Source organism: Myzus persicae, unplaced genomic scaffold (genome assembly GCF_001856785.1).
Source record: "Myzus persicae strain clone G006 unplaced genomic scaffold, MPER_G0061.0, whole genome shotgun sequence".
Lineage (NCBI taxonomy): Eukaryota > Metazoa > Arthropoda > Insecta > Hemiptera > Aphididae > Myzus > Myzus persicae.
In genome coordinates, this window is record NW_019103989.1 from 287,130 (window position 1) to 314,817 (window position 27,688).

General features: G+C 28.7%; 1 protein-coding gene across 2 annotated transcripts; it reads left to right on the plus strand.

Annotated features, from left to right (window-relative positions):
- The first annotated feature begins 15,947 nt into the window (after window positions 1-15,947).
- LOC111037289 lies at window positions 15,948-24,577 on the plus strand. Of its 2 annotated transcripts, XM_022319782.1 has the most exons (8): window positions 15,948-16,349; window positions 16,438-16,619; window positions 21,378-21,514; window positions 21,724-21,960; window positions 22,031-22,198; window positions 22,293-22,394; window positions 22,455-22,560; window positions 24,158-24,577. In XM_022319782.1, the coding sequence occupies exons 1-8, from the start codon at window positions 16,225-16,227 to the stop codon at window positions 24,187-24,189; spliced, it is 1,089 nt and encodes a 362-aa protein (XP_022175474.1). In that variant the 5' UTR covers window positions 15,948-16,224; the 3' UTR covers window positions 24,190-24,577. The 2 variants fall into 2 exon arrangements, with proteins under 2 accessions (XP_022175474.1, XP_022175472.1); XM_022319780.1 differs by lacking the exons at window positions 15,948-16,349; window positions 16,438-16,619 and adding an exon at window positions 19,790-21,096.
- The last annotated feature ends 3,111 nt before the right edge of the window (window positions 24,578-27,688 follow it).

The following is a 27,688-nucleotide window of genomic DNA, read 5'->3' on the forward strand; positions in this document are numbered from 1 at the left end:
GTGATATGAAAATAACAATCATATTGCAAAACAACTAAGCTAAATTCGTGATTTGATTGTAACTTAGGGGTTGGGTGACAGAATATTATAAATGTTTAGTTTACTTAGTTCAATGAAAAATTATTCACCGTATCATAGAGCAATACGATTATGACGATTGGTGGTAATCTCTGAACATGAAACATTTAAAAAATGCTTCAAAATTGGTTGATATTGTGAAATTTATTCATAACCAATTGACTATAAAAGTAAAATATATAGTAGGTAGTAATGTAGAATATTATACGGCCAGATAAGAATTGTGATTTTAGATAATATTATGGTAAATAAAAAGCATCGTAATAATTAGTTTTAACAATTATTTAAACTGCCCTTTGTATTAGCGTAAGTTGTTATTAGAACATAATTTATTTTATGTTTATAAATGATAATTTATACAGCCATAGCAATTTCCTGGAAGCCACTTACCTAATTCCAGTTTATCCAAAAGATAATTACCTTCAAATTTCCCATGACGTGTAACGAAAAAGCGCTATCAAAGTAACATTAAACATTAAAAAAAAATATATATATATTTCTTCATAATATATCATAGGTACTATCAAAAAAATTGTTTATTAAATAAAGCACATTCTTTGTTATTTTACTATACATTTTGACTTGTAATGTCATGAGAAAGAAGTTACTCATCAACGACATTTTCGTCTCTGGTTATATCATTTAACAGATCTCGGTTGGTACCATTTTTTTTTTTAAATGTACCTACTCGTATGAAGTTATGTTTCATATTAATGTGTATGTGTAAATGTGCTCTATCTTAAAAATAGCAACTTTTTATTTTATAAATTTCATTCCCTGCTTACAATTCAAAATGTTGAGTAAGTTATTTATATACTTTTAGGTTCTTCATACAATAAAAAAATTCAATTTGTGATAGAAATGAAACTAATATTTAAGTAAATAAAAAAAAAACTGAATAACTTGCAGCACAACATTAATTGATTTTATATTATTATCTAATAGTTTATTGTATAATATTGCCCTTATTCAATCGGGCATCAATGTATACTTATTAATTATTATTTATTAGTTAAGTTATTATACCTACTTACTACTCAGTACCAGTAGTTAGTACCCAATAAGTAATAAGTAATAACCATGTTTTACAATGGTATTATTAATGATGACTGATTTGTGATTATACCTTCATGTTTGACATAAAATAAGCTGTGCTTTTAAAAGCTTTACTGAACATAATTGTTTTGTTATTATACATAATACAATACCACGCTGAAGTAGATAGAAAAATTATACGAATTAAACATTTTAAGGAACTAAGATGTAATAGGTACTATAATATATATAAGTAGGCACCAAATAATATGATATTAATTATTAGCTTCTGCGGTAAATACAATATTATAATACCTCGATTTTGGGTAAGCGTATTCAGTGCCGAATATGGACATTTGACGCCAAGCTGTCCGGGCTAATGTTTACTGTATATCTCTGCCCCAAGTGAAAAAAATTTTAATTTTTAAAACACTGATCAAAAAGTATAATTTCCTTACAAATAATTTAAAATTGTATTTATTTATATATTATACATATTCATTTTATATTTTGAGACTTTTGTCTTGATATATGATAATGCATATACTATCGTAGGTACTCGAGATTCTTTAAAATATAAAAACAAATATAATTTAAAAACCTTTAGGTAGTTCTTTTAATTTAATAAAAGAAAATTGGGAATTTTAATCTAATTATTTTAGTCTTTTTACATTGATTACTTGTATTATCTTCACAATAAATTATCTTAAATTGTATTATTTTTCGATATTATAGATACTTAAATGATTAAGTGTTGATTGCTTTGTAGTAGGTAATAGGTTATAAGTACTTTCATTAATTTTAATTTTTGAAGCTTTTTTTATATGTGAAACTGCAATAATAATTAAAATTCTAAGGTATATTTGGTAAACTACTAATTTTATAGTTGTTGGGCATCTTGTACCTTGTAATTCATTTTTATAAAGAAAATTAAGCATTTCAAAAAACCTTGCTTCCTCAAAGTTTTATCCAAGTTGTAAATGTGCTTTTTTAAACTTTCTAATTCTGAAATTAATTCAACATCGTCAAAGTAATTTTCATATGTATTACACAGTATTTTTATTATTTTTTACAAGTTACAACCGACAGTGATCTCAAAATCCCGTCGGGTTTGGTTTTGTCCAATGATAAGTATAGTAATAAGTAGTAAGCTAATAACAATAAACCATTATATTATACAACACGCCAACACCAATGTGGTTAAAAAAAAGGCTTAACATTTTTTAAATAATAAATGTGTGATAGGGATTAACTTTTTTTTTCTTGTTAGGTTTGGAAATTTGTTATTCGCGTAGGAATACAGACATACAGGCGCGTGTCCCAAAAATTTTAATTCATCCAATACTAAAATTATCCTAAGTGTATACACTTGGTAAATAATTATATTTAAATTCGGTTTTCTCGGTGGAAACCATAAGAAAATTTCAATTTCTGAGATTACAATTTCACTTGGCAATTAAAATATTTTGACGTTAATAAGACGATTCAGTTAAGAAATATTATTTATTTAGTTTTTTCTTACATAGCTCGGATGGGAGTATACTATTATAAATTATAATACTATACGTCTCTACCGAATATTTCAAGTGACCAGTACGACCACCCATGCTCCTATAGACTATAAGCCTATCACTACCTATAGTACCTATGATTTAGCATTGTTCTGAATAAACTTCGTAGACGTAATAAGAAGTTTAATACCTATGCATATTAATATATTATTAAGATCACCACGTCAAGATATCTGGTTTTTTTCTTTAGGCCTATAGCACGTAATTTATATTAAACAAATACAGGCACATGTTACGTATAAAATAAACACACACACACACACACACACACAAATAATCATCCTGTCAGCTTTACATAACGAGTTTCAAGATTTAACATGGAGTTTCTTTAGCCGGTATATAAATATAACATTTGAATTGTTAATCCAAACTACACAAAACTGCACAGATGTTTATCACATTTATAATACATTTCCATAGTAGGTATACTATAGTACTATATTATAGGTACCTATATATTATTACAAAGTATCAGTTCCCTGGTTTCATCCTTTTTTTTTTAACCATGACTGTCAACAAAGCTGATTGAATGCTTATACAGTCCGTGCAAGGACAGCGAATTTCTAGAAATTATAGGAAATTTCGAGTAGCACTAAATCATTCGTGTCCAGTTTAACAAGGATATAATATCATTTCGAGTACATATTGTATAATACCTACTCGAAAGTGTAAATATGTCGAAGGTTAATGCTTTAGAAATGGATGTTTTTCGGGAATATTTATGTACAAATATAACGAACACGTATCGTGCATATTATATTCTGAACAACTTTGAATCAGGTAAATCAATTTTTTTTCGACTTAAGGATCAGGAAACTGAAGAATTTATTAGTTATTAAAATGTTTTACAAACAATACAATACAATAAAGTCAAAAAATTAATGGTACTACATGGATTAAATTGAGTTTAAAATAAATCTCCTATACCTACTTCCAATTAATATTGTAGACTAAGGTGACTGGTATTCAGTTGAATTAAAAGACAAACTTTAGAGCAAGTTCAGAATCTACATTAAAGTATAGTACGACAACTATTAAGTACTATCGACTGACAAGTAATGGCAGACCGGTAGAGTAGATTATTTGGTAACAGGTGGTCACTATGTTATGGGTATATTAGGTACATAATATTAACATTGAAACACAATAAACTATGGAGTCTGTTAAATCAAACAGAAAAAAGAAATCAACTAACCAATTAATAAAGACGATATTAAAAAAAATCATAAAATATTGTTAAGACAGTTTTAAACAAAATCAAATTTGGTACCTACTTCTGAGTATTGCAGTAATATTATTTTAATATATATAATTATTCATTACGTTTAAAAAATATTATAGCTTAATATTATTTTTGAACGCAATAACATATTTTTCTTAGTATTTTCTAACTCTATAGACTTTCAGGTATTATATTAACTTTCTAACGTATTTAATTTTAACACGACATGATATTATAATAATAATTATGTTGACATCTAATTTAAAATCTATAGAAAATACACTTAATGAAATAAACTTTGAGTTTTTAGAGTATCTTTCTTTTGCTCAAAAATAAGATCTTCGGAATAATGTTATAACTTTTAAGTTATAATAAATTAAACTTTAGACCCGACAAAGAATCCATAGAAAATTTAAGTTTATTTATGAAGGATATTGAATTGTACAATTTAATTTAAATTATTTAAGACCATATTATTTAAAACAAATCAATGGTCACGTTATGGAGGCTTTTTCTTTAATAGTAAAAAAAAAAATAATTGATTAATTAAAAACACAATATCCCCTCCTAGAAATCTAAAAAATTTTACAATTCCAAAATCTGTATCAATTAAATGACATTATAGTATCAAATTTCGTAGTGTTTATTTGTAGATTGTACAACAATACTAGAACATATTAGTATATGATATATCAATATTTATCAAACCTACCCTTCTATAATCAAATTATGTATTTAGTATTTACTATTTATTCAATTATTCATCCTAACTAAGGCTGTGAATTTAGGGCACTATAAAAACTAAAATGCAATGAAAATAGTGCCCCAAAATTTTAAAAAAATCCAAAATAAAATTTTTTAAATTGAATTTGTTGTTACATAGGTCAAACTTTCTATTAATAAAGTTAAGTTGTTCAATAAGCTAAACTATTTTCTAAATTTTTGCTTTGCTAGAAATGCACAGCCCTGCATCCAAATCATTATTCGTGACATTATATAATATTATAATATATACCCAACCTAAACTATAAATACTTGTTCAAAACAAGCGAATTGTTTAATTACAAATCACTATACTAATTAATAATTGTTTTCGTTTCGTTTCGCGAAAGTGGTGGGTGTATACATAATTAATAAAACGTTATTACAGATCGTGATAATATGCGGACACATATAAAACGGGTTGTATTTATCTTCTACCTATATACGTATTTTACGCTGGATTCTTTTTTTTTCTCACGACGTTTCGACCAGTTTTTTATACGGGTGATGGTAACACACGACGGCTTTAAAAATTATTCATGATGCAGACGAAGTAATTTAGAGATCAATTCACCGACTGGGTATATACCTACGTCATTCGGATTTTATTATGCACATTTTATAGGCACCAAAGTGTTCGGTAAAAATAATATGCGTAAGCGATTTGTCTCGGAACACGTAAAACATATACGTCGAGTGTGTGTAACTGTATAAAAATAATATAATATCCATTTTATTATCTGTTTAATATCGTGTATGTGTATTATAATGTACCACTCGTGTTTGGTACCTAATAATAAATAATAAAATTATTCTTATATAGTTATTTTGGTGAAAAAAAAAATTAAAACCAACCATTGTCAATTGCAGCGTACAATAATGCATTTCAACCTCGGAATTACGAAGGCCGACAACACTATAGATACCGTAGTACCGTGCTGTTTAAAAATCAATTATCATTGAATCTTGATGTGTACGTAGATATAATATTGTCATTTGTTAAGATAATAAAATATCCCTAGGTAAGTTTTTTTTTTTTTTTTTATTATCATTATCGATATAATGGATAATTTATAATTCATATTTATTATACTTATTAACATTCGGCAGTATTGATTTTATTCGCAAACAATGAGACCTTTATTCTATTTTATCGTCAGAATATTATGTTACATTGCAAACATTAATTGTCTTTTTATTTGCTTAATATTTGTTGATTTTCCATTATCGACAGCCACGAATGATGCAACTGTATGGGCGTATAGCATAATAACTATATAATAAATTAATAGCAATAAAGTGTAGAGTGTATACGGTAAGAAGGTACTTTTTTACAGTTTTCAAAAAAAGATTTTGTATATCATTTCAGAATTTCTATATCATTGTTTAATAACAATTACTCTAATATAAGAGCCCCCAGAAACATTTTCAATGGGTGCTTGTTGACAGAAAAAAAATATATCTAAAAATCGTAAGTTTTTAATATAAATTAGGTAATACAATAACTTGTCGAACAATAACTATATGGAAATTATATAATGTATATTATTATTTTAAAACTAAAATCACACTCCACAATCACATATTTTGATTTAATTGTTTATTTATGTCAATAAGTAATGCTAATTGTAATTATATTGTATTATATAACACAAATTTGCAATACATCTGGTTAGAATAAACACGACATTTTCACAAGCTTAAACAGGTTCAATGTGCATTGTGCACAGTGTACCATAGGATACAACTACATAAGAAAATATTTATTAAACCATAAAAAAATTAAAATAAATACGTAGGTACCAACACCAATATTCACTGCCTAGGTATTATACAAGGTAATTACTATAAATAATAATATACATTTATCCTTCGTCGAATTCATTTTGCAACATTCGTTATTACGTAAGTATTGTTTTGAAGTTTTAAATTAAATTATCGATCAATATTTTCAGATATGAGTAATGGTATACAAATTTCTAATTTATGTTCATTTGTCCAGTGACCATTGTTGCACATCTATTATAATCAATCTATTATAAATACTAAATTTGAATTTATTCGCATATTTTTGTACTTTATATTCTAATGATGTGGTCACTGGTCTGCTTGTAGCCAAGTCAAATTTCAATAAAAACAATAAAATATATAAGCCGATGATAAAAGAGCTGATTGAACGTCTTGTGTTTTAAAATATTAGAACAAATACACATTACAGATCCATATATTGCATTATATAGACGTATAGTCCATAAATCATCAGATGACATTTTCGTCCAATGATGAGCTCAGTAAAATAATATAATTTAAACCATTATGGTTAATATCACAGCAGATAATCATTATAACATGTACTTATTGTACTTAAATTATCATAACATGACATTACGGGAAATCATTAAATTTATTATTCACGCAATCATTTTAAATAATAAACCCAAAGACATAAACAGAAAAAAGTTTCATGAAGTTTTTAATTTTTAAAAATCGAATGTTGAACATTTTAAAGTATTATGTTTAAATAGTTATGTAAGTTTTAAATTTTAAGCAATAGAATATTCGGTGTAATTTCTTTTTACTCTCATTTCATTGATTTAGCCTAGTTCTTACAATCATTTTTTTGACTGTTGTACCTATATGTTTAACGAAATAAAAATACTTCATTATAATAATATAAGTCTAATACTAAATTAGGTAATACTTATTTAGTTTATTATAGGTATAATTGTAACTAATAAGTAATAATTATAATATAACACTTTTATAAAATAAACAAAAAATTTTTTAAGTAGGTAATATTCTATGTGCATAATGGCAATTTTCACAGAATTTTTATGTACAAAACATAATAAGTTGTAAGTAATCTATACCTGCCTTTAGATTTTATTAAAATAAAATATAACAATGTTATTTTTTTTTACTCTCATTATGCTTAAAATTTGGTAACAAAATCGAAAAAAATAATTTTTATATTACACGATGTTAAGTCTTGAAAGTTTCAAATCAGTTTTCAGCATGAAGTCTAGCATACAATTTGCAAAATCGGAAGTATAGAATGAAAAATTCCCCATGTAGAAATATTTTTTTTTTTATATATGACTTTTATTTTGAAATATTACAATCTATACAATAAGTAATAACTATGGTAAGAATCATAAACTAAGAACTAAAAATGACATGGTAGGAAATCTCAAATTAGAGACACCTAGTGACTCATGTAGAAATATATAGAAAAAAAAATGTATGTCTCGGAGGTGTGAATTTTGAATATTTTCTCCGGTAATAATCTAAAATCTAAATGATCATTTTAAAATCTTCATAAGAACATTTTCTGCCAACATCACTACACACAGCAATTTGCAACACTATACAATTACCTACGATAATAATGTGCCAATGTAAACAAGTGTTTATTACTTATTTGTTTCGAGACGTCCGTTTGTATCATTATAAAAAGTAGGATCGATTTGTTGACGAACTGTTATTGGCCAAACACGTTTAAGCCTGCAATGCAGCCTGTTTATACATTACAATAATTAATAATATGTTTACTGTGTACTGGATATTGGATATACCTAGGTAGTAAGTACTTTCTCCTAGGAAGCATTTAAATGTGTTTATCCTTCGAACGCGATGAGTGTTTTTTTACTGTTAACAGTTCTTAGAATATCGTACATGGGGATTTTCATTTGAATAAACATTTAAAAAAAAGATGAATAAATTAATAAATTAATATGAAATATTACGATCGAGTGAATACATGATAATAATATTGTATAAAGATTTCGTAAAACCTATCAATTCCATATCAATAATAATAGGTACCTACCAATTTAATAGTACATTATAACCCGTTTAGTTATTCCTTCTTAAGTCTTAATCAATTGATTCCTTCTACCTACGAACCCAAAGTATTTATCTCAGTTTTTTTTTATTTATTCTTTGGTATGATATTATTAATTGCACACCATTTTCTAACACAATTGATATAATATTATGTTATGTTATTATCTTAAAACCGCATTTTAATGATTTTTATGAAGGTTAATTAAAAAGTGTATAAAATAATAATAATTTATTAAAATATATTTTATACCTTTATAATAGCTTATAACCTTTATAATACCTTATAACCTTTATAATACCTTATAACAACTTAATTTGTATTGTTAATAATTGTAATATTAACTATACCTAGGTGTACAATGTGCATAAGAATTATTTAAAGATCCAATATAATATTTTGTTACAACAATCCATATTTTAATTAAAAAAATTCTTTTTAAGTGAAGAAATACGATTATCTTATTGATTAAATATTTTATATGATCTTTAAAGAAATTGTATAACTGTGTGTCTTACAATTGTGTAATGAGATGGATCAGAAGTCTATCTTATTTAGTTTTAATTATATACATAGGTATTATGTTTTTTAAGCTTAACCATACATTTGTGTAAGTAAGTTTTTCTTAAGTACGAACATATTCGGGATATAATGATGTATATATATACACAATTAATGAGTATAAAACTACTAATAATCAAATTCTGGATTAGTGCTGGATAGATTATACTTTTTTTCCATCTGTCTAACCAACGTTTGATTCAGCTATCTGACTTTATCACCTAGGACCTAGGTATACAATTCCAAACACTATTATATAATGAAAAAAAATTGATAATAATATAAATAATTCTTTTAACAAATGCATAATTAAGAAAATACAGTGCGAACACTGCGATTGATTTCGTAATCGTCTAGATTGACTCACCTCGAAGCGACACTATACGAGTACCTGCATTTGAAAGGAATGATAAATAGTATAAATTGTATGTGACAAACGATTCTTAGCGAATCAAGTGCGTGAATTTACCCGAAAACAATCGAGTTTTGATCAAAAAACTTTAAGTTGTAGCTTAGATCTCGTACCTAAACATTTTACTTCGTCAATTCTTAAGTCGTAGAAAATATAAAATATTTAACAATTTATCTTGATAACATGGACTCCAGTAAATCTAATTGAATTATAATATATATATATATATAATATATTATATTATATTATATTATATGTAGTTGTGGTGGATAAGCGTATCATATTTCTTTAACTAAAATGTTTTTGACTTCTTCAAACTACCAATATTTGATTCTCCAATAGATAGTTTGGGTAAACCGGTATTTATGTGAGACGTTTGAATATCATATAGGTATTCTGAGAATTATGGTTAGGAGTTTATGGGATGTACAATAGTGCAATGTACACTTTATACTTACATGTACTTTTTACAAATTCGAGATTTCGAGATGTATACATTTAGTTTCGTTTATTAACGAAATTAACTACAAGTTACAACTATATTAGTTTAAGTTCATATTTTGTCAATATTCGATTGAAAATGCACTTTTATGTGAAATGTTTAAAATGTTAAGCTCCAAGTGTTGAAAACCATCAATTAAGTATTTAAGCGTTAAATATTAGTTTTGTTGTAGTCCTACACTCCTACCCGAGCAGGCTAATTAAAATAGCCATTAATTTAAAAAATGATATATTTCTGACTTTAAAAGCAATAAATTAAAAATTATAAATATAGTTTTATTATTTTTATAATTAATATAAATTAATAAAATTATTTTTTAATGAATAATACAAATTCATATTAACTCATCTAATGAAAAAAAACATTACTTTTATGGCTCCTTGAACATTTTTGTAGATCTTAAAGATACGAAGATATTTTATTTTAATATTTCGTCTATTTTAGATCACAACTTTTTTGTTCTAATTGGGTCCCTATCATTAAAATTACAAAAAATATGTTTATATGATATAAAAAAAATGAAATAATTAAGAAACTAAAATAATTAATTAAAAAAAGTAATGATTTCTTGTTAATTAAAACATTCAAATAGGTTAAAAATTAAATCAGCTGTGAAGGACATTGAGTTATTTTTTTACTACACCGAAGTCAATATATTTTATGGTAGGTATTTATGTTTAAAATTATTAGAGTAAAGTAAAATAATTTAACAACTCAAATTGTGATTTTAATACAAGCTTTTAATCCGAAAAAGGATAACATTGAAGGTTATTGACATACGATCTTGCTTCATCCTTGATAACTTGAAATAAGCTATAGATTAAGTCTTAAGTTGAGTGTGTAAAAACATCATGTTATTATACCTGGTTTATTTATATAAGAAAATGCCTCTTTAAATCTAATATGACCTTTAATTTCTAACATGGGAATTAGATTTTCTTTTTTAAAAATTAACGTATTTTAGATGGACCATAAATGTAAAACTTGTTTTTAAACTCTTAAATTGTTTTTTTTTATCGAGATTTCTTTATAAATGAACAATTCAATTAATTAAAGTCAATTACTTATTACAAGTTTATAGTTCGTCTAGGAAGTACCTACTTAAAAGTTACATAATATACATAATAATTTGTTGTTACGCGGAAAACACGTTCAAATAAATCTATGATCCAACTCAATGTCTGTTATTCATATTATTAAATTTATTGCTGCCAAAAAATATTAGATGAATGCTTATTTTAAACCGCGAAATCTTATATAAGAGCGTTTAGGTAATATAGGGTCCAAATGTTGTTGCTGAGGCAACACTTTACAGTTTGCTGATGCGGGTCTGGATGGGTGAATATTGATTGAAGACCATTAAGTGTTAATACAATTTAGATACTATAATAGAAACTTAGTTAGACTTTTACTTAATAGTAAGCTTTTCCAAAGTATGAGTTCTACTTGAGAAAAAAATCCATAAAATTGCATTATTTGTAGGTAGGTAATATGTGTATTTTACACAAAATAAGTCCTATTTTATCATTAAAAATATATTTGATCCAATTGCGATTTTTTTTCTTCGTGTGTATTCCCCACTTCCCTTACATACTTATTTATTTACAAGATTTGAATAGATTGATGAGTGTATTATAATAATTTTAAATTGAAAGTATTTTTAAACTGATCAATAATATAATAATAATTACAAATTATAAAAATGTCAAAATAATTTTGTTTGTGTTATTATGATACAAGGTATTTATTTTATTAATAATACTGCTATAGGGAATAGACAACAATCATAAAGATAAATTATTAACTCATAGGTACGTCATAATATTCATATCACACTACTGGTTTTCTATTAATTCTATAATACAATAAAAAATAGAAAGTCTTATGTGTACATATTTATATTTATCGATTTTTGTAACTGTAGTGTAAGTATAAATATACTTCATTATTATCATGAAACCAGAAAATAAACTGGTTAGTTCAACATAGATGTACATTTTGTTCTGTATTTAAAAATTAAAATATTTGTATACTTTTTTAAAGGACTATGCAAGGGATATAAAAAAAACATACTTCAACAATATGAATACTCTCATTTAACATTCTACTATTATTATAACATAATTAAGTTTATAATTATAGATGTATTTTAATTGGGATTCTTTTTATTTCATTTGTAAAGGTCATAACTTATTAATTTATCGATGTTACAATAATGTGATAAATGGTTAACCAGTTAACATTAATAATTAATAACTAATAAAATAACTATTATGTTATGTCGTCTTATACCAATAATTAAAATAAAATGTCACTTTCCATGTTTTGAGTTGTAGGTACCTAACCTATTTATGTATATTCCTATCTCGAAATATAATATGTGTTGTGGTTATTAGTTGTTGGTACTATGTTGATTCTCGTATCTACCTGCATTTGTAGATAGTTGTATATTATGTGATTATAGTTTATAGATGGTACCTAGTATCTGGTACAGTCGTACCTATATTATACTAGCCACTATAATCTATATTCTTTATGAACATTGTACGCCGCGCGCCGTACGTGTAATGTAAACTCGTATTATAGTCCTAAATCTTCTATTAATTTAATTCGAAAAGCTGAACAAATTAATTTCGGTCTTCTATAATATAGGATTAAATATGTATAGTGTATATTATAATATATATAGGTACCTACCTAATAATAATTATAGTATGTTTTTGTCACATATTTCTTACAAGTAATATGTTTAACTTTGATGTTTAACCGTTAGGTTATAGGTTCCATTACTTTACAATGTCCAACAACTTTGATCTCAAGTCTCAAGACTCCGATATTTTCAGCAATCATATTTGCAACACAAATTTCACATCTAATGCCACTTTGTCAGTTGGTTTTCTAACAACCAGTGAATGCACACATCTAAAAAATGATACCTAATGGCAAATTTTATAAATACTTATAAGTTATAATATCATTTTTCGATCGCGATAATTTGTTTCTGCTTTGCCGTGCACAATCGCTTTGCAGAGTCAGCGAAGTGAGATGAACTCCAACACCCAGCTTTTGTATCCTGTCAGCTGACTTAAAAATAAATTATGTTTGATAAAATCACAGAAATGGTATCTGTAGAATATCTTTTAATTTTTAAACGAATTCTTAATTTGTTCTATAATATTCTGCCTTTACTAGTTTGTAGATGCTATGTATATAAATATGTAGATTAAATGTTATGTAGAAAAATTAAATCGCTCACCTTATATTACAAGTTATAACAGTAATATTTTTATAGAATAACAACTAAGAAATTACATTAAAATGATATAAATTATTTTTAAAACAGTAAAGAACCATTAAGAAATTATAAAAAAATAAACTTCAACAAAAATACAGGTTAATATAAGTTGATATATTATAGCGGTAATGCTGTAGGTATCAATTAACGTGGTGAAGGGTGATGACATCTACGTCACACGAATAATATAATGTATTATTGTATGTATTATATTATGCCATAGTACTGACGCACTGATACACCTGCGTAGGTTCTTGAAAATAATAAATAATTACTAATCAAAACAGAGAACGAAAATCAACTACACTGCAAGATTTATTTAAATCGTATGATAAATGGGATCTGGCGAAACAACACAATAATATACTTTTAATGGTGTGTACCTACCTCTAATATACGCCCGTTTAAATGCATAATACATTGATACTGAGCACTGAGCAGTAATAGACAATTTTAAACATACACCGAATCATTCAACGTAGGTATGTACTGCACGTGCGTCAATACAGTTAAGTGGTTTTATGGAAGATTAACGTGGTGATCAAGCCCCCGCCCTCTGGCTTATTTTATATATTTTGTATTCTTTACTTGGCTACCAATGTTGTAAGCAAGTAAGTACACACACTGTAAATTTTCTTTTTTTAATATATATAAACAGGTCTAAATTTGAGTAAACTCTATCTAAATAGCACAAAATATGTATAATATGCAAATGTGATATACTGATATAGGCACAGTCTTATAGAATAAGGATATAAAGGTACCTAATGTGAAAATGAGATTGTCAATTTATTAGGCATAATACTGGCATCTCGATCCGACTAATAAAAGTAATACATCCAAATTGTACATTTCCTACTTTCCAAGTTCCTTTTTTTATATCATTTATGATTATTTTTACGTTTGTGGTTTGTAACAATTACAGTTGTTTGCGAAGGTTGCTGTATAGATGGTATATTGTTGTATTTTATGGTGTAACCCTGGAAATAATTATTACATTATCAACAATTTCGTTGAGTACCTGCAACACTAAGTATAAATCTTACGTATATTTTTATAAGATTTTGTTGGACTAAACCAAAATCAACTCATTTAAATGACTGAAATGCATATGTAAACTGTAAATTCAACTGATCACTAAATAATACCCATTTTTACTAAAAGCGTATCTTTTCCACCACTCATGGCTCACTCGTTTTCACTGAAGTGTACCTTGCCTTTACGCCAAACACTCATTGACCACGCACCCACGTTTCTATCAAAACAATTTCTATACTATTAAAAATTGTTATAGTATTGTAAAGTAAGTTTATTTGAAGCAGGTACTATTAGGTACTAGGTACTTACTATTAAATATTTAAAGGTAATATCAGGTCAATGACTAAGGTCCTGATGATTTATCATAAATATTTTCAAGATATATCAATTTATAAAGTATATAATAATTTGGATTTGTGTATTGTTTTTTATATTAAAACTAAAATAAAATAATATTACAAAACACTTGCTTATACGATTCAGTGACATATCAAATAAAACAATAGTAAGTTATACATTAACTTCGAACAAATTATAAAAAATTAATTAACTTTCTGATAAAATGTTTTTTTTACTAAAGGTAGATTAACTTATGAAGCATCTTATATTTATTCAAATCTTAGATATAAAATGAACAATTTTTAACTCAAAATAATTTCAAATTATCATAATTTTGACAATTTTTTCCAAAATTCTAATTTTAGACGCTCATAAAATATTATTGTAGATTTCACTCAATTTTTTTTTTAAATTTCCATTAACAACTTATTAGAGACCTTGTATTCAATTTAAAAGAGTTTTGACCGAGCAAAAGTTTTAAAAAAAACTAATCAAAATCAAAATTGTCTTATGCCTAAAAATAGTTCATAACGAATTAAAATATTTTGAAAACTTTTTAATGTATAGAAAATGATAAAATAAATACATGGGTTACACCATAAACCAAAATCAAATTTGTCAAAAACTGGTTTTTCCTAGAAATATCAGTTCTTTCTTAAATTCCTTTTCTATTAATAATGGCTGGTACCTACCTATAAATTTTAGTGTAAGTACGTATAATATTATCTTATGAAACACAGTATTTTACCTGCTGATTATTCCATTTCTGTAGTCAGGTATTCTTATATATTCATATTTTTGTTTTGGCTGTTTCGTATTGTAGTGTCTTTTGGAATATCAGTGGAATAATATTAGGTAGGTACAATGTTTTAAGTTATATGCACGCATCCGTCTATATTTCTGTTTTTTAAACTCTTAGCCATTTCATAATTGGCGGAATTTATTCCTTTATAAATGCCTTGGTTGAACAACAAATGAAATGGCTCGCATGCGTTGGTTGTTCGCCCTGCATTATATTGTTATTATGATGACATCGTCTGATCGTCACCCAATAAATCTGTCGGTAGAATTACCCATTCGGCATTCCCATAATTTTCTAAAAAGCAAAATGTAATTGGAACTAACACCTCATAATTAAAATAATTATTTATTAATTGTTATAAGCTGTGATTTAGTAGATTTTGTGTAGCCATGTAGCCGTACTCCTTGAACACTCAATTTTAAATCGTCACAGTGGTATCATTAAACCATTATCAATGTACTGTGATAAGTGTTATCTCAGTATGTGCAAGGTGGACCAAATAAATAATAATTCCTAATCCACCTTTCAAATGATATTAATATAATATAAAATATATACGTATAATTAGTATATATAATTTATTAGTCCTTCTTCAATTTTATATCGTATTTTCGACTTGTCCGCGGGTACAAGGTAAATATAACGTGTCTTGTCGATATAACCAATTCCGAATTATTTTGCATCTGAACGTTTCTCGCGAGTCGGGTATATCTGGTGTCCGAATAAATTTCACTTCACATCACTCAACTATGGTATTCTCTAAATGGAACAGCCCAACGTTTCAAGCAGAACTTATCAGCTGCTAGACATGTCAGACTCTGGCAGCAGTTCGTCCGCGCACATTCCGCCGTTGATATTAACTTCACCGAGGAAGAAGAGATACAGAAAGTAAGTACAATTAATGGCCAGTTGTTAACTGCTGGCCACAGAGTCAGTATTGGTTGTAATTTTTTCTTGATTTATTCCTCCATTCTAGATTTGGTAACAATAGAGACAAGTTCGTTGAAAAAGTAACATTTGAAAAATGTCGCCTACAGTCGCGCACAGTATGTGTGTTTTTTGTTCTGTCAGTCCTCATTGTCTGGTTGCTGACAATGAGTTGGTTCATCAATGCTTTACAAAACGAATTGGACAAATTCAACCATACCATTATTACAAGTAAGACTTCCAAATTGTTTTTTTCAATATTGCAATTTGTTTCTTCAAACCACTGATTTATCACTGATGGTCTTACTTACTACAATATATTTTTTCTGATCATATGAAATTATTATGGATTTCTCTTAACACATAATACTTTTATTATTTATACATTATTGTATCCAATGAAAAAACTTTTAACTAGTTTCATTTTTAAATCGTAAACAATTTTGTGTAGGTAGTTACATAATTAAGATAAAAATAGATATAACTCGGTACCTAGATAGTTGTTAATAATTTAATACCTGCTAATCACTATAATTGTTGGTCTTGTGATTTCTGACAGTCATTATTTTGTTTAACCTTGTATAGAATATAAAAACAGAATTCAATAATAAAATCATTGACAACAAAATTTAGTATATTTGTTACTTCATTGTAATTTGTATTAAGATTGAAACAAAATGAATGAATAGTTTATGACTTTCTATATTGATAATAAGTAAATTAAACTTGTATACAATTATTAAATCGCCATGTGCATTGTGAAAACTATATAAACGAGATGAGTTTATTTTTTAAACTTTATTTATTTAACTATCCAAAAAATTGCAGAATTTCATTTTTAAAATGAATAAAATTTATCCTAATGTAAATCGTTTCAATTAATATGATGAAGTCTAGAATGTATTTGTATGTCATGGAAATTATTACACATTATTTAAATTTTGTAAAATTGTATGTAAATTATTATGGTTTAAAAATAATATTAAAAAATAAAAATAAAAATGCTTGTTATTAGATATATTTTGATATTAATAGTTGATAAAAGTGGTTTTAATAAGTACCAATACTAGCAATTTTAATTAAGTTAAAATTACTAGCCATAAAATAATAACCATAATATTAATAATGTATGTATAATGGTAATTTTTTTATGATTTATATTTAAGTAGCTATAATATATATTTAAGAGGATGTCAGTGCATTATTTGTTTTCTCTCTCTGGAACATCGAAAATGTACGTTTATCAGAACTGACATTCTGTTATTACTTTTAATATTAGAGTGAATTCAACTATTATGAAACTTTAAGTTAAGAACACTACCTGTGTCCCTACGGTGGCTATTTTATGACATTTTTTATTTTTATGTAAGATTATAAATGTGTAAATCATTACAATTTAAAAATCTAAATATTTAATTAAGATTTTTTAGATTTAATAGTTAAAGAGTAATGTAGGTCAGAACAATTTTGATTGTTTTAAAAAAAAAAATTTAATTTAGCTGTGATGAAATACTGTTGTTAAAGTCAGTTGTTGACAACAGCCTCCTGCGTTTGTCGCGCAGTTATTTCATAACATTATCACTATCTATCTTATTAGTTATTGCATAACAAACATTAAAAAATATCAACTCTTTACTGCATTATATTTTAATGTATTTTCATACAAACAATTATTATCATGTTGGTGGTTTTGAATATACTAGGTCATTCAAATTTTGCGTAATATCTGTTATTTTTTGTAAACAGAATACATTGAAAAATATTTTATTTTATGTAGCATACAGAAGTTGCAGAGCATAAATAATGTAGCGGTGAAAAGGTTAAGCCACATTCCCATGACTGTTATACTTGGCCAATATTAAGTATTCGTGGTTACTTGCTATGCCATTTAAACGGTATATTTGTACAATTATTAGTAACTAATCCTCTTCTCTATAATTTTCGGTAAATATGACACAAGTTAAAGGACTAGCCAATATACTAATAGATATTCTTGACAATTATACTAGTCATCAGAACACTATACACAAATTACTTGCTCATTTAAATACTGCCGTACAATGTATTTGGTAATTTATACTAGTCGTGGGGAACCTGCTTAAAGATTTAATTTTTATCTAGCCACAATAAATTAATCGTAAAATAATTATTTCTCGTTATTCAAGTAAAATGATAAAAAACACAATGTGTAGTTGTACTTAACTACTTTGTTTTCTGTATAGTTTAGATGCAATTTATTTTATATTTGTATAATGTCTTGTTACTTGCTATCAAATAAAGTTTTTTTTCTCTGAAATTAAAAAAAACTTATCTATAAGCACAAACGAAAATATATCTTAGTGGTTCAAATGGTTCAAAAAATATCATCTATAATCTGTAACAACAAATGATTTCTGTAAATCCAGGATGTATATAATAATAATCTTTATTAACGGAAATAAATATCTATTTAAAATGTATAGCAACAGTCATTGTGCACAATTTATTGGTGTCTTAATTAAATTAAATTATAAATTATAACATATAAATATAACAAATCAAAAAAGGTAAATTACATAAAAATACGATTAACATTATAAATTATAATATATTTAGATGATGAATGATTGTTTATGTGACTATGAACCATTAATTATTTCAAAAAATAATTATGTTTTTGAAAAAAAAAAATGTACATGATCTCTAGTCGTTGAAAAATAACATTTAAAAAATAATTTATATTTTTGATATGTTTTATCCTTATTATGTTTTTAAGTTTTTTAGTGTTATGAATGACAAAATAAAGTTGTTATTTCATTTTTCAAAGCAGAATATTGTTCTAAGTAGATATTTCTATAAATAAATATTGAATTTAGGACCAGAAGTTTATGAGTTATAACTTTATTTATAAGCATTTAAAGTTTAGATGAGCGGAGTAGTGGACCAACATTTTGCAGGGTAACCAATTGCGTACCACTCCACTCTGTTCATCTATACTTTAAATACCTACTTATGATTCATAAAGTACTATAGTCCTAAATTCGATTTTTCAGAATAGAAATACTCAGAAACATATTCCGCTTTCTAAGATGAAATAAAAACTGTACGTTGTCATTTAAAAAAATTTAAAATTTAAAGGATAAAAATATAAATTTTAAAAAAAAACGTTATTTTGTAACATCTTGAAACCATGTGAGAAAAATATTTTTTAAAAAGTTGATACTTTTTGAAATAACCAGTAACGTTAAATTAATCACCCGTTATAACTCTATAGATTATATTGTTTGTAATGAAAACTTGCAAAAGAAATTAACCTGTTTAATCACTTTAATAATCATTACACGGGGAAAAATAAATGAATAGTTCATCAGTAAGTATATTTTTCAAATAGTATAATACTATAATGATTTTTCTCTTTAGTTTATATGGACTAATACAATAATATAAATCGTATAGTTTTAGTCACGGTTTAAGACATACGCGTATCTTAAATTGTGGTTTTAGTAAATCTACGTCATTTATATGGTTATAAAGAAAATGGAAAAGTCGCTCGACGAAAAACATCTTTTTAATCATGCCCACCACCCCGCGTCTAACCTTCTTGTCAGAGATACGATCTAACGCCGACGATAAAGTATCGTTCCGAACTTAAAGTGGCTGTGAGGTGTGTAGGGTTCGCTCTGCAGGGTTGAAACTCGGGGCCGTCAATAAACGTTTTATAGACCAACAACGCCGTGTAAAAACGTATATTTTATAGTCATAACTATATTATAATCACGAAATTGACTGATAAACCAATATAAGGTACCTCTATAATGATGCCACGGCCAAGATATTTTATTTTACGACGACAAAATGAATTTTAAAAAGCAGTTTTGGGATAGGAAATACGTACATGCCCAGACGGGCCCGTTACGCCACTGGCGGCGGCGGCAAATTACAGACTATTGATCAGACCGCGTGCACATATTGCTCCACCCACACCCCATCAGCGGCGGCGGCGGCAGCTCAATTGTCTAAGTTTTAGCCATCGCTGCTGCAGACTGCAGTCGGCGGAACACGCGACCGCGAGAGACTCTATATAAATATTATTACACCGCCATTGATACAGTAATCTATTACAACAATATAATATAATCACAATGTTGAGCAGAATCTACCTATAGTCAGCTATTCGTGTAAAGCGTACGCTTCAGTCGCGGGACACCAAACTACCCCTGTACTTACCCGCAGCATTCACCTACTGTATTTACTTGCTCATCAAATCCAACCACCGCGTAACATTATCGTCTACCTCCATTCGCCTAGCTCCCCAAAACTGACGCTTCGTCGTCATGCCTGTGGCAGATGAGCAGTGACGTGAGCAGGCGATTTTCGTCGGCCGTCGGCGGCGGCGGCGGCGGTGGTGGTGGCTGCAAGAAAATGCGGAAACGGAAGGAACTGGACGCGCTAACCGGATGCACGGTGGTCGGCGTCAACAGGAACCGTAGGCTGATGACGTGCTCGTCCGACTCGGACTCTTGTTCGTCGTCTCGGGCGCCGCCCACGCCCATAAAGCTCCGGCGGCAGATCACACGCAGGCGGAAACGGACGTTCGTCGCCGACACCTGGTGCAGCGCCCTGAGGATGTTCCTGACGTTTGGCTGTGTTGTGTGGGTCGTGTTCGAGACGTACACGTTCCTCGACGTGCGCAAGATTCAAGCGCACTTGCAATCGCAACTCGATGAAGGTGTGTGACGGGGTGCAGTCGTGTCCGGGGTGGGGGTTGTTATTTTTGGCGAACAGACCGACTCCGCGTGGTCCATCGCGTAGAGCTGATGATGGTGATCATATTATGCCCAGTAACATTATTATCCTGTCGAGTGTGTAGAGAGCTTAAATATGAAGTATGAGTCGTCAGTTGAATGAGGACACCGTTGATCCTAAGACATACCCATACAGTGTAATGTGTACACTGTACATGTATGTGCTTTTATTATTTTTCTAAACATAAATAATTTTTTTGTCCAGTTGCTGCTGGCAATCGTGGAGTTCCAGATGACCTTCAGAAATGTCATGCCATGTCCAAACAACTTCAACAAAACCAGACCGATATCAATCAACGTCTAACAGTGTATGACGGACAGATCACAAACTTAACGCTTCAGGTGAGTTTTATTTTCTTGATTCTTGTTACCAGATTACAGAGCATATTGTAATTGCTGTTATAATAATTATTAATTTATAGATTACAATAAAATACACTGTCACTTATCACTGTACAAATTATAGAGTGTTAAATAAATTTTTATATTTTACCTCATGCCATTCTGATTGAAAAAATGTTTTATTTCATGTTACTTAATTTAAATTATAGGTTGCTAATTTGGGTTCAAGGTTATCGCTAGTTGAGAAAAAAATCAATGAGAACACAGACCTTTTATCAAATCCAGATGCCACAAAAGACCCATCCATAAAAGTCCTATCATCAGAAGTTGCTAAACTTGGTAGTACTTATCAAGACTTAAGTGGCAGTGTAAAATCGCTCAAAGATACTACTAGTTCATTGCAGTCATACCAAACAACATTGAAAGCAAACATTACTTCAATAAGTGTATGCAATAGCAAAAAGTTTTTTAAATATTTAAATAGAATTATTTATAAATTTTATTTTTATCAAATAGGAAAAATTAAATAATGTCGGCAGTATTAAAACTGATGAAACTATGATCAACAATGTGTCTGGAAAGTTGCATGAACTAATTGAAAATTTAGGTTTGAATGTCACAACGTTAAACCGTACTCTTACCAGCCGAATCGATTGGTTATCTGGAGATCAAAAAACTAATGGGGTAAGAAATATTATTATAAAGATGATCTCTTACATTTTATGAGATTGTTTTATAATCTTAGGCTGGTTTAATACATATATAATATATTTTTTAGGCAGAAATAGAGAAATTGAAAGAGGACAGTCAGAAATTAAACGCTCAAGTGAAAACAATTGACACTAAATTAACGACATCATTTAATGAAGTGAACTCAAAAGTAAGGTATCAAGTAATAATTATAAATGATAACTACACTAATATTTTTATTATTTTGTAGGTTATATCTCTTAGAACTCAAATTGACAAGATTGCAACTAATGTTACCAGTTTACATGCTCAATCAAATTCCGATGACTCTCTTACGAGTTCAGGTCAATTAAAAGGTAAAGTTTGCTTAACTTAAACAAGCTATATTATATGTATATATTGCTAGTACTAGTAAATAGTACTATAGTACGGCCAGCAAAACTATGCTGGTGATTTTAGCGTCCCCAGTGGTGTTTTTTCAGTAGGGCTATCCACACTATTATAGAATTGTTCTGCCCCTATAGTTTGATAATTTTTCAAAAAAATGCTGCTCTTGTAAATAGTATTGTTAATAACGCCATGGGCTTATGGCTACATTGCCTGCCTATGCCTTAAACCAGCCCTATATGTATCTATTTACGAATTTACTAAAATAATTATTTTCCTGAAGTGGATGTCATTCACCAGTAATGATACAATATTGTACAAAATTGTAGTAATAAATAAAGTTGTATGTATATTATAATTTGTATAAATAATCATGTATATTAATAAATATACAAATTTAATACTCTAAACTAATCATAAAATATAGACATCAAGATTATGATAAAAATTAGGGATAGGTTCTTGAACCAGAATTTTAACGTTTGAAAAATTTGAATAAGTTCTAAGTACAAGTTTGGATTGACTTTGTGAATATTTAAGTTGAATCCATCCTTAATTAAAATATACCAATGTCTATTAAAAAATATTCAATGTATAAGAAAAATGTTATTTTATAATAAGTATACATATATTGAAAAATATTTAGCCTTGTGCGAAGTGGACAAAACTAATCATCCATATTAGGTTAGAAATAATATATCATTCACTATAAAGATACTTTTTTAAAGTGGAGATATGATTCATGAAAATAACAATTTCACTAGATGTATGTGAGGTAATGACATATTATATACTCTAGTGTTTTTTACCAAATATATATTATTGATTTAATTTAATATGATATAAACATTGGATTCATTTTTTATTTGTTTAAATTTAATCAACCACATTTTTATACAATTTTTAATTTTTGTTAAACTAAGCTGTAACACCTGTAACGAGTAAAACACTTGTAAAATGTGTATGTAGTAGAGATAGCTATAGAACTAGAAGAATAGACAAACATTTTGAAAAACAATACTTCATGTAAACCAATATCCAATATGTATAATAATATATATTTGGAAGTATAACATTGACTTAATGTAAATAAATGTATTGGAATAAATTGTTATTCAGTATGTTCATGATTGATAAGTATAATAAAGTTATACAAATATTAAAATATCAAAGTATCAATTTTTCTGAGTTGTTTACTACCATAGTTCTTAATAATGAAGGAGCTCTAGATCAGGGTAAAAAGTTACAGCAGGCAGTTATAAGAAAGAAGCCAACATTTTTAGTGTACCAGACTTTTATTGTGAGAATTTCATCATTAACATCCCATGGTCTTATAATTATGATGATGGTCAACTAACCACTTACTTAAAATTATTTAAAACTTTACACTATCTTAAGTTCTATCAGTATTAATTAAACATTATAAATTTATGTATAAAGTGTACCTGTTTGAGTGATAATTTAAATATGTTTTTTATAAATACACACCTCTTAATATGTTATTAGTTATTAGTGAAATGTATGAAAATCAATATTAAGTATTAACATGTTATTTTTTATTTTCAGGTGATAAAAATGGAACTCAGACAAAATCCTAATATTAGTATTTTTTGTGTTATATTGAATGTGCACAATGTTGTTGAATAATTTTGTTTTATTTTTTTTTCTTAAAATAATAGTTAAAATGTTTATGTTTGTATTTGATTTAATGAGTCTTGTTTTGGTATGAATTTGTTTGATTTAAAAATTAAAAATAATGTACCTCTAAATAATCTTTTTAATCTATTTGATGGACTGTTTGATAGTAATATTTATAATTCCTATTAAATATTTAAATCAAAATTTGTAAAAAAAAATCATTTTAACTGAGATATTATGAACTTTATACATTTGAGAGCAATGTTGTTTTTTTGCCGATCATATTGTACTCTTTTTCTAGTATATACATTTGAAAATTATTACAATAAAAAAAAAATTATTTTTCTATATTCATTTAGATTAATTTTGTCTAAACTTGTGAACTTAAATTATTGTCTTATAAACAAGTGTAAAATTACAATACCGTAGGCTGTAACATATATTTAAATAAATAAATTACACTTTATGTAGGTACAGTTATAGCTGCAATAAATTATTCAAATCATATGACAATTTCAAATTACTTTTATCAACATTTTGTTAGAACTACATAATTAGTACATATGTACTACAATATATTCAGACACGTATACGGGTAGGTTTGGGAGTTTAACCTCCCCCCCCTGAAAATTCATAGTGTAATTTATTTATATCAACCATTGATAACTACATTAACTGGTCAGTGACAATTTTTTATGCCCCCCCCCCCCCAAAAAAAAAAAAAAATTTATGTACGTGCCTGAATATGCTTATACCTACTCAATTTTATTATAGTATCTAATTACTATTATTCAGTAGGCAAATTGTTTTTTTTTTTAACTATCGAGTGATATGTTAACAATTATACCAGTATATTATAGTGAAATCAAAAAATAAATAATAGATAGTATTTTATGAAGTTTTAATTTCTAAAACTTGCAATACATCATTTGTAAAAAGAAAAATACTTGAAGCACAATTTTATATTATACAAGTGTTTTCATAAGCCAACATTGAATTGGTATTTATTCAACATTAATATTTAATTTGATATAATGTTGTTTATTGTATTGTTGCCCTGAATTCAGTTTACAAACATAGTTTGTTTAAAGCCCACACACTCCTCTTATTATTTAATACCATAAAACTCCCCAAAATATTAATCAATACCCTAATAATATCTAGTATTAAACAAAATTAAAAAATATGCAAGCCTGGGCATAAACGCGTTAAAAAGTTAAAAGTTAAGTTAAAAGTTGAGTTAATTTTAACTTTTAACTTAACTTTTTAAAATTTAATTTTCATTAACTTAATTTTTAACTTAACTTATTTTAATTGATATAAACTTAATAAATAACGAGTTTCCTGCAGTGGTTCATCGGGCAGATCAGGTATAAGTGTGCATATAATTGAATTTTCGCACATTGCCTGCCAAAGTGGCTGAGTTACACTTATAGCCGCTCATCGGCGTGTCCGTAATCAAAATAAATATAAAACATTATTTCAATAATACACAGCAGGTAGGCATAATATACTGCTCGCCTTATCACCATCAAGTCTCAAATAGAGTTGGCATTTTTAACAGGCATTCATTGTACCTACTTAATTTATTATTTTAGTCATGCTAAATAATTTTTTTTTAATTTTTTTAATAATATACACAATAATTATTCTAGTATTATTGGAGTATTGTTTTGATCAGCCTTTGGTGTTCGTAGCAATATTGTTTTGTTGGTTGCTACAAAAAAGAACGTAATATGAAAAAAAAATTATAGGGATCCATTCTTATATTTGTAAAATATGATACTTAAATATGCAGAATAATATTAATACCACACTAAATTATTGACCTTTTCCAAGTTCCGACCGCAGATAATAGATAGGTTTGAAAAAACAGAAGAATATATTCACCGCTCAAAAGTAATAAATAACTACAATATCAAAGTATTTTTTCTACTTCAAATCATGTACACATACAAGAAAAAAAACTCACGTCCTTGTTAAATAAATATATTCATTCCGTTCCGTCCTGCAGCTTCTAAAATACTACCAGAAGTATTAGTTATTATTTTATTATTATTCTACAGCTATAAAACTATAGTACAAATACAAATCGAAGTACCGATCTTCGTTAAAATATAGTGTAGGCGCCTACGCGTCTTAGGGTGTAAAAACAACTATAATATGTTTGGAAAAATAAGCGTGCCCGAAATCCCAACGCCGGCCGCTATAAGAACGACGACTCGCTGGCTAGTTATAAACGACGTCGGACGCGTCGTCAGGGGGATATTTTAATTTTTCGTCGACTATTTAAGGAGAGATTGTTATTTTGATTCACTTGCAAATTTTGTCTCCGACATCACTGATCGCAAAACTAGTAATTCACTGCCAAAAAACACCAAACTAAACATCATGAACGCAGAAATCGAAACGATCGTCGACGAAATCTACGCCGATATAATGGCCATCTATGACATATTGATGAGGGACGAAGGCACCGGGGATAACACCAACCTCGGAGAACAACAGCCAGGATCAGATACGACCAGCCTATCAGTAGAAACCGGCCCTACCATACAAACGGATGAGAACGTCATATTATGCGATTCGATCGACGCACTTGAAGTAGACGACACGACCGACGACGTAGTCATGCAGCCCGAAGTGGAGTCCATAGACGAGGTAGTGTCGTCTGTTCTAGACGGGATCGTCGAGGCGTTGAGCGAAGATATGAGTTTGGAATTCGCCTGCGGTGACAATGTGCCGCATCTCCCCGAAGCGCCCGGATCGTCCGGGCGAGATGCGACACCGAACGTCGGACCGGACGAGCAGGACGCTGCAGATAAAATAGTTGACGAGTTAACAGTGTTAGTGGAAGACGTGCCGGCCGAGGCCGATACAAAAGTGGAGGAGTCGGGTGAACAGGAGCATCCGCCATCAGAACAGAAACGTTGCAAACTTCCGGGCGGTCGATCACGGAGGATCGTCGCCACCGCCTGGAAGGGAGTGAGACGGATGACACGTCTCCTGATGTGCGGTTGCTTCCGAGGGGAGTAACCGGCCGGAGTTCACGGCTCCCTCCTCCTCGGCCGAGGAGCGCCACGCAAGACACACGTAGGGGATTGGCGCGGGAAAGTGCACTCGGTAAAAGGCGGTATGTCGCCCGAGTACGTCCCACGGCCACACGCGGCGCGAAGAGTTAGCGGTTGTCGGCGTCGCTTGTTGGCGAGACCACCTGGCGACTCGGCGCGGGCCCGGCTGCTTCGGCCGCCCTTGCAGTGACGCACGACGACACGGCGCGGCGGCTAGTTGTATACCGACGTGGGCACCGATTCCGCCCCGACGGTACTTCGACGATGGCAGAGCGTGCACGAGGGCTAGTTGTGGCGGCGGCGGCGGAGACTTTATGGCACAAGGCTGAGTGATAGAGCTATGTTAGGAATTGGAAGTCGCAGCATCGCCGGACCCGCGGGAATTCGA

Bases quoted from the DNA above. Each gene is read 5' to 3' on its own strand.
- LOC111037289 (XM_022319780.1), top strand. From the start codon at position 20,715: ATGAGCAGTGACGTGAGCAGGCGATTTTCGTCGGCCGTCGGCGGCGGC. The intron at 21,515-21,723 runs GTGAGTTTTATT...TTTAAATTATAG, and splicing joins TCACAAACTTAACGCTTCAG to GTTGCTAATTTGGGTTCAAG. The intron at 21,961-22,030 runs GTATGCAATAGC...TTTATCAAATAG, and splicing joins CAAACATTACTTCAATAAGT to GAAAAATTAAATAATGTCGG.